The sequence below is a fragment of the Monodelphis domestica genome, chromosome 2, assembly GCF_027887165.1.
Source record: "Monodelphis domestica isolate mMonDom1 chromosome 2, mMonDom1.pri, whole genome shotgun sequence".
Lineage (NCBI taxonomy): Eukaryota > Metazoa > Chordata > Mammalia > Didelphimorphia > Didelphidae > Monodelphis > Monodelphis domestica.
In genome coordinates, this window is record NC_077228.1 from 264,495,161 (window position 1) to 264,503,624 (window position 8,464).

The window sequence follows — 8,464 nt, forward strand, 5'->3', positions numbered from 1 at the left end:
CATTTTTTAGATGTCAATAGTTTAGTCTAGATCAACAAATTAATAAATCAAGCCTTGATTTATAGTGTTTGGTAATTTCCCACATTTAAGTAATTATGTTGAAATTTTAACAGTAGGCTCAATAACTCAGTTTGAGCTCACTACAGTACCCCCCTGAAAAAAGTAAAGCATCAAGAGCAAGGGAAGAAAACTTAACATCACACTCTGCTCTGCTCTGGTCAGAACTCATCTGTCATAATACACTAAATTTGGGGCACTGTATTTTTAGAGGAACACCGACATCCTAACAAGACCAAAAATGGTTAAAACAACATATGAAGAATAGATGACAAAACTAAGGGATAACAAATAGAAGACTTGGGGAAAGATGCATTTTGCCTTTAAGTAGTCAAGAGAGTGACATGTGAAATAAGACATAGATTTATACTAAATTGAGATTAACAATAGGTAAAATTCATAAGGGTACCACTTTTGGTTCAATATAAAAAGAAAGGTGTTTTTTTTTTAAGTGTAAAACAATTAGAACTGTCCAAAACTGTTATGATCTGCTTTAGAAGGTATTAAGTTTCTAACTTGGGAATTTTCCATACAAAAGAGAAATATAAAAGATATTTTAAGTGAGATTAATTCCAAAGATGGGACTAGAGCCAGGAATAGTTTACTGATCTTGGAGTAAATGATCACAGAGGTCTTATCTTACTCTTGTAGTCTCTATGTCGATACTCCCTATTGGAGAAGTCTTTTTTATGAAGCAATATATGTGTATATTTTTAAGACTATGAAGTGGTGTGCTCGGTTTGGTTCTAAGGCACAATGAAACCTTTCTGATGTCACCAGGCACAAAGGAGACAATGGCCAACACATAAGAAAACAGGAAGATTTGCTCCAAGTTAAATCTGTTCAGTGGGAAAAATTGGATTTCAATGTCCTTCTGTTTGTCCTTTAATAACATTCTACCCCAGGGTGTTGCCTCCACAGTCAGAGCTTAGATCTCCCACACAAGACTTTCCTTGGGATCAATGGTCTTTGTTCTGGATTACATGTTCTATCCTTTCTTAGATATCAGATTGAAATATCTAAGGGATACTGAGATATTTTTTATTTTTAGATATAATTTATCATTTCAAAAGATGTTTGCATTTTAAAAATGTTTTCCATCTGAAATAATAAATAAAATAGAATTAATTAGTAGAATAGAGCAGTGGAATACTAATAGAATACAACTCTTTGTACTAGTATTCAAGACTTTATAGTGTAAAAGGTCCATTCACATATCTTACCTAATTTTACCCTTAAAGAAACCCTTTATGTTACTAATTAAATTTTATAGATGAGAAAATTGAGCTTCAGAGAGATTAAAGGACACATCATCAATCACACAACTATTTAGTAACAGAGAAAAGACTAAGAGTAAGGTCTTCTGCTTCCTAATGAAGTACTCTCTCCAGTATAATGCATGGCCTTCACAGCACAGGCTTCATTATGAGGAAGTCTCAGACTTAAGAGGAATCTTGAATGACATAATGTCAATTATCAATGATAGGACAATAGATGAAATACTAAGAGGATGCTTTTCAGATGAGATACCTATTTATAAGGCAAAGTTTGAAATGGAAAATAAGAACTTAATTATATTCAGGCAGGTTAAAAAGATAAGCAAAGTCACATTCTTTTAGAAGAGAAATTTATACCTGATTATCATATTATCAGGAAGTCAAGAATCCTGTGATTATTATGAAGTACACACATTACTTGAAGTAAAAAAAAATAAAAGCTTATGTTTTAAAAATCCGGGGAATAGTAGAGGTGGAAGGTTTATAACTATGGAATAATAAATATGTTTTCAGACTTTTAATATAGTGATTGATTTTATCAAATTTTTTCTTTCTCTTTTCCTTTTTTCTTTAAAAATACTTGGCTATATGATATATACAATATATTTGATGGCTTTCTGAAGATAATAGCAAAGGAATATTCAGGTAATTTCTTGTGATATAAAACATAAAATATCAATAAAATAGAATTTTTAAAAAATCTAGAACAATGTGATATCACTTGGAATTGAATTCATGTTGAAGTAAAGTGATTCATTTATGTAAGAATGGAATTTAATCAAATGTCTTAAATATTCTTCATCTTCTCTAAAATTCTTAAGAATCTCTTTTTTTCCAGGAGACTTCCCTAAGCAATACTACTCAAGTCTATTATGTATACTAGACCCCATCTGAAAACCCTTCTTCCAAGCTTCAAATACTTAGGGTCACAACTTTTTAGGTGCATACCTTTTTTAATGTATTTCTTTTACTTGTCATATTTAATTCAAATTGCCTTGCCTTTCCCATTAGCCTAGGAGTAACTCAAGATCAGGGATCATATCTCCCATCAAACAAAGAGTTTGCTGAGATGTGAGACTGTGTCCTCCTTTTCCTGTGTCTTCCATGAAAAAGGTTTAGGTGAGTGCCAGAATTTGGTTCACCAAGTTACCCTTATTTAGTTGGTGAGCTGTTTCAGGGCTGTGACTATGTTGTTGTTCAGTCATTTCAGTTGCATGCTGAATGCTGGAGTTGCTTGCCATTTCCTTCTCTGGCTCACTTGACATACAAGGGAACAGAGGCAAACAGAGTTAAGTGACCTTCCCAAGGTCACATAGCTAGTGAGCATGTAAGCTGGATTTGAACTCAGATAACTCCTAATCGCCCCCCACTTTTTATAGATTTATTTGTATATATACTTATGCTTAGCATAGTGCCTACCACATAGCAGATGATTATAAGTATGGATTGATTAGAATATGTGAGATAAAATGGTTAATACTCAGTAACCAGTACACAGATTCTAAAGCAATGTGTAGTCTAAAAATACATTCACAATTTCCTCTAATCTGAGTCATTCACGTTTTTCATTCTGAAGAATCTGATGGGGATTGAGACATGTTTTTAGGAAGGCTGCATTCAAAGAGATGAGTCCCAGCTAGAGTTTCCTCTGGACATGCTTATGAGCTAGCTCATATTTCTAAATTAAGATATAGACTCTCATGAGGATGACTTCCATTTTCATAATTCTAATCTTGGTGTCTCCCACAGGTTGTGAGAAATAATGAGAAGACATAATGACACCCTACCTCACCCTACAGGATTCATTCTAGTGGGTTTTTCTGAATGGCCAAGGCTAGAGATGGTCCTCTTTGTGGCCATCTCTATCTTCTACATAATGACTCTTCTTGGGAACACAGCTATCATAATCCTCTCCTACCTTGATCCACGACTCCACACCCCTATGTACTTCTTCTTGGCCAATCTCTCCTTCTTAGACCTCTGCTACACTACTAGCACTGTCCCACAGATGCTGGTGAACATCCAGAGCAAAGAAAGGAGCATAACTTTTGTTGGATGTGTTGCTCAGCTTTTAATTTTTCTTGGTCTGGGCTCTACTGAATGTGTACTCCTTTCAGTCATGGCTTTTGACCGCTATGTTGCTATCTGCCGGCCACTGCGCTACACTGTTATTATGCATTCGAGGTTATGTCATCAGCTTGCGATAGTAGCCTGGGTTACAGGCTTCAGCAATTCCCTCATACAGACAGTGTTGACTCTTCACCTTCCCCGCTGTGGGCACTATCGGTTAGAGAATTTTTTCTGTGAGGTACCTGCTATGCTTTTATTATCCTGTGCAGATACTTGGGTCAATGAGGTAGAAATGTATGCAGCTGTGGTGGTCATAAAAGTCATCCCAGTAGGATTGATCCTCTTTTCTTATGCTAACATTGCCTGGGCAGTGTTGAAGATTCAATCTTCTGAGGGTCGAAAGAAAGCATTTAATACCTGTGGGTCTCATTTGCTGGTGGTTATTATGTTCTATGGTTCAGCCATCAGTGGCTATGCCTACATGGCCCCCAAAAGTAAATCAGCCAAGTTGAAAGGCAAACTTCTTGCCCTCTTTTATGGCCTCATAACCCCCATGCTCAACCCACTCATCTATACTCTGAGAAACAAGGATGTGAAGGCTGCAACAAAGAGGTTACTAGGGAGAGAGCAAGAACATGGGTGGAGTATGACTTAAATTAAGAAAATATCTCAGTGTCTTTTTAATCCTTATTCAACATTCTGATACTCCATACAAGCTTCTCTCAAACTTACCCGTCTTTCACAAATATAATCATAGATACCTGAGCCAAGTAATTGCTTATGTTTTCCACATACAGTAAAAATTTTATTTCTCATAGTAGTAGAAAAAAAGAATTGCATGTAAAATTAAGAGTGACTAATTAGGGGGCAGCTGGGCAGCTGGGCAGCTCAGTAGATTGAGAGCCAGGCCTAGAGACGGAAGGTGCCCTCAGACACTTCCCAGCTGTGTGACCCTGGGCAAGTCACTTGACCTCCATTGCCTAGCCCTTACTGCTCTTCTGCCTTGGAACCAATACACAGTATTGATTCCAAGATGGAAGGTAAGGGTTTAAAAAAAAAGATTGATTAATTAAATTATTTAAATTGACTTTAGGAATGCATTGCTTAAAAGTTTGGATATGAAATTGTCTTTCTTATTAACATTTTATTTAATAGCATTTTATTTAAACATGCTTATTTTTCTGGAATACATGTTCCCTACCCACAATGATGCTATCATCATAGCCCATCTAGATGTTTGAATTAATTTTTGTATTGAACATTCAAAAGGAAGTATCCCAAATGTACACTATTTACACAGAAATGATAAACATTTTAAAGCATATTTATATAATGAGCATGATTATAAAATGATTATTATGTCTTATATGTCTCTTATCTTATTTAGTTTAATATATAGAGTCACATTTCCTCAAGAAATATGGGACAACTGGACCAAATGTCCAATTTAAGCAAGTGGACAAAAGTGGTAAGGTTTTAGTAGTACATTCTGAGATATTACCTTTTCAAGACTGAGATAATACATTCTTTAAAAGTTCCATTCTGAAGTTTGACATAATCATAGTTTGTTTAATCTTTAAAATAGACATCATCATACCTAATCAGTATCTAATTAATATTGGTGCCTATTTAGTCAGTGTTTCTGACTTCATCATTAAACAGCAGTATAGCAGCTATTCTCCGCATGAAAAAATGAAAGGAGAGTACATTATGTCCCATTGCAGCATGTCAAGTGGTCAAGCAGTCCTTAAAGTGTCTTCTCATATACAGTTCAGGTAAGGTTTAATGTCTCAAATTTCTGCTAACTCCTTTCCCAATTACCCTCTTCTGCATGGAATATTTGCCATCAGATCCTTTAGGTGAAAATCATCATCAACTATAAATGGCAAATCTCATAATTGTGGCAATTAGAAGTTGTAATCTCTGTATGTTATTGTTATGGTTTTTAGCTCAATTTCCTTATGCCTTCTGAGGTAATGGATGGTACTCTTCTGCTTACATAGTCATAAATAGTATATTGTTGACATAGTGTGTAGCCTAATGGTTATGAGAAATAACTTTTTTAAAAAGCAAGGAATAAAAAACTATCCAGATATATTGTTCATCTCAATTTGAGGATCCCCAAACTGTGAAGATTATTCTCTTACTTATACATTTCTCACTTAATCAACAAAAGCAAATTATTTTTCATCAAAAGAATTCTGGTAAGTTACTTTTTATTCTCACTGATAATAAGAAAGAGAAAATGGCCTAAACCTATATTCAAAAGAATTTAGATCAGGAAAAAGGAAGGACCCAAAATCATAAAATCTCAGCATTAGACAAGATCTTAGAACCCAAGAAGTCTAATACATATCCAAATAATCAACAAGACTTTGCTTCAAGTCCTCATGGGTGAGTGAGTGAGTGTGTGTGTGTGTGTGTGTGTGTGTGTGTGTGTGTGTATTAAGGGAAGTCAAGGTGGCATCAGAACCACCAAGTCTGAAGGTAATCCAATCTACACCAAGGAAGCACTGCTTGTTTATTGACAAGTGGATAGTGGATAGTTGATAGTGGATAGAGCAACTGGCTTAGAATCAAGATCTGTGTTCAAATGTGACCTCCAACTCTTACTAATTATGTGACCCAAGAAAGTTGCTTAACCTCTTTTTGCCTTAGCTCCTCATCTATAAAATGAAGACATACTGGAGAAAAGAAATGGCAAAGCACCATATTATCTTTGCCAAGAAATTCCTTGGGGTCATATAGAGTCAGACAAAATTGAACAACATTTGTTTATTAGTTCTCCTTTACACTGAACCAAAGTTTCCTTCTCTAGTTTCTATCCACTGTTCCTAGTTCTGCCTTCTGGTACCAAATATAGCAAGTACAATCCTTCTAACACATGACACCATTCATATAGTTGAAGACAGCTATCCTATTCCCTCTCCAGTGTTCTTTTTCCTTCTCCAAGGTAAAAATCTCCACTTTCTTCAACTAACTTGGTCCCGGTATTGTGTTCAGTTTTATCAGCATATTGATCATGCTTTTCTGGATTCCCTGTAGGTTGCATTGTCTTTAACCTCAAGAAGTGAGCACAATATTCTTCTTTTTTTTTAAACTTCTTTATGGTTGTTTATTGTTTGACAGATAGCTGCCTAATATTCCTCATTGGGGAAATGTCAACCACCACCAGTGGTCTCTTCCTCCTTTTCCCAGGAAAGCAACTGTGGGTTGAAATAATCATTCTTTGGAGGACAAGCAACTGATCCCTCTTTTTAAAAAAATTTTATACTTTTAAAAAATATAAATAACAACTGTACACATAAGTTTTCCAAAGTTATATGATCCATATTGTCTCCTTCCCTTTTCCATCTGACAATTCAATCTCAGTTATATATTTCATATCACTCAAAACATATTTCCATATTACTCACTTTTGTAAGTGAATAATCTCATAAAACCAAAACCCCCAAACACACACCCAAATAAACAAATGATAAATCATGTGTTTTCATCTGCATTTCTATTCCAACAGTTCTTTCTCTGGAGGTAGATAGCATTCTTTTTATATAAGTCTTTCAGTTAACTTTTTTCAGAGCCAAACATTCCACATTATTAGTTACCGTGTATAATGCTTTCCTGATTCTACTTATTTCACTCTGCATCAGTTAACATAAATTTTTCCAGCTCTTTCTGAAGTTATCCTTTTCATCATTCCTTATAGAAAATGATATTCCATCACCATCATATTCCCCAAGTGAAGGACATCCCTTTAGTTTCCAAATCTTTGCCAACACAAAAAGAGCAGCAATTTGTATTTTAAATATATATCTATTTTACCTAAATTATCAGATTTACTGTCATATAATTGATCAAATTAGTTCCTAATGATTGTTCTAATTTCCTCTTCATTAGAGATGAAATCATTCTTTTCATTTCTGATACTGGTAATTTGATTCTCTTGTTTCTTTTTTTAAATCAATTTAACCAATACTCTATTTATTAGCTCAATCTATTTTACTTTCAATTTTATTAATTTCTCCTTTGATTTTTAAGAATTCCAATTTAGTCTTTAATTTGGGGATTTTAAATTTCTTTTTCTAGTTTTTTTTAATTGTATGCCCAATTTTTTTATTTGATTTTTCTCTATTTTATTGATATAAATATTCCCGGATATACATTTTCCCTTGAGTATTGCTTTGGCTGTATCACATAAATTTTGATATGTTGTCTCCTATGATTTGTTCTTTAACTCACCCTTTTTGAAGAATAATTTAGTTTCCAATTGATTTTTAATTTTCCTTTCCATGAACTCATTGATTATAATTGTTATTACATTATGATCTGAAAAAGTTGCATTTGTTATTTCCTCTTTGCATTTGGTTGTGGGTTTTATTCTCTAATACATGATCCATTTTTGTATATGTACCATGTCCTGCTGAAAAGATGCTATATTCCTTTTTATACCTATTCACTTTTCTCTAGATACCTTAAATCTAACTTTTCTAATATTTCATTCACTTCCTCTATTTCTTTCTTATTTATTTTTTGGTTAGATTTATCTAGTTCTGATAGGGAAAGGTTGAGGTTCCCCATTCAAGTATAGTTTATTGTCTATTTCCTCTGCAAGCTCCTTAATTTCTCCTTTAAAAATCTGGATGCTATACCATTTCATGCATATATCTTAAGTATCAATATTACTTCATTGTCTATATGAGAATTGGAGAAGGTTTTCAAGTTTGCATACCCAAGCTGCAACTTCAAACTACTTGAAAGCCCCCAATATATTACCCCAGAGAGTGGAGGGAGGAATTCCTTACTTTGGGTAAATAGATAGAGGGGCAGGACATACAAAACTATCCTCTGGCTCTGGAAGGAGCTGTAAAGGAGTAACTCTCCCATGCCAGCTGGGCACTCATGTCAATACTTCATCAATGCTGGTCTATTCTAACATTTATCAAGATGTAATGAACTTCCTTATCTCTTTTAATCAGATTTTTTTTTTGCTTTAGCTTTGTCTGAGATCAAGATTTCTACTCCTGCTTTATTTTGTCTCAGCTTTAGCCCAATAGATTTTA

At 34.3% G+C, this 8,464-nt stretch overlaps 1 protein-coding gene across 1 annotated transcript; it reads left to right on the plus strand.

Moving 5' to 3' along the window:
- The first annotated feature begins 1,523 nt into the window (after positions 1–1,523).
- Positions 1,524–4,059, plus strand: LOC100022960 (olfactory receptor 10-like). Its single transcript, XM_001374605.3, has 2 exons — positions 1,524–1,553; positions 3,133–4,059. The coding sequence occupies exons 1-2, from the start codon at positions 1,524–1,526 to the stop codon at positions 4,057–4,059; spliced, it is 957 nt and encodes a 318-aa protein (XP_001374642.3).
- The last annotated feature ends 4,405 nt before the right edge of the window (positions 4,060–8,464 follow it).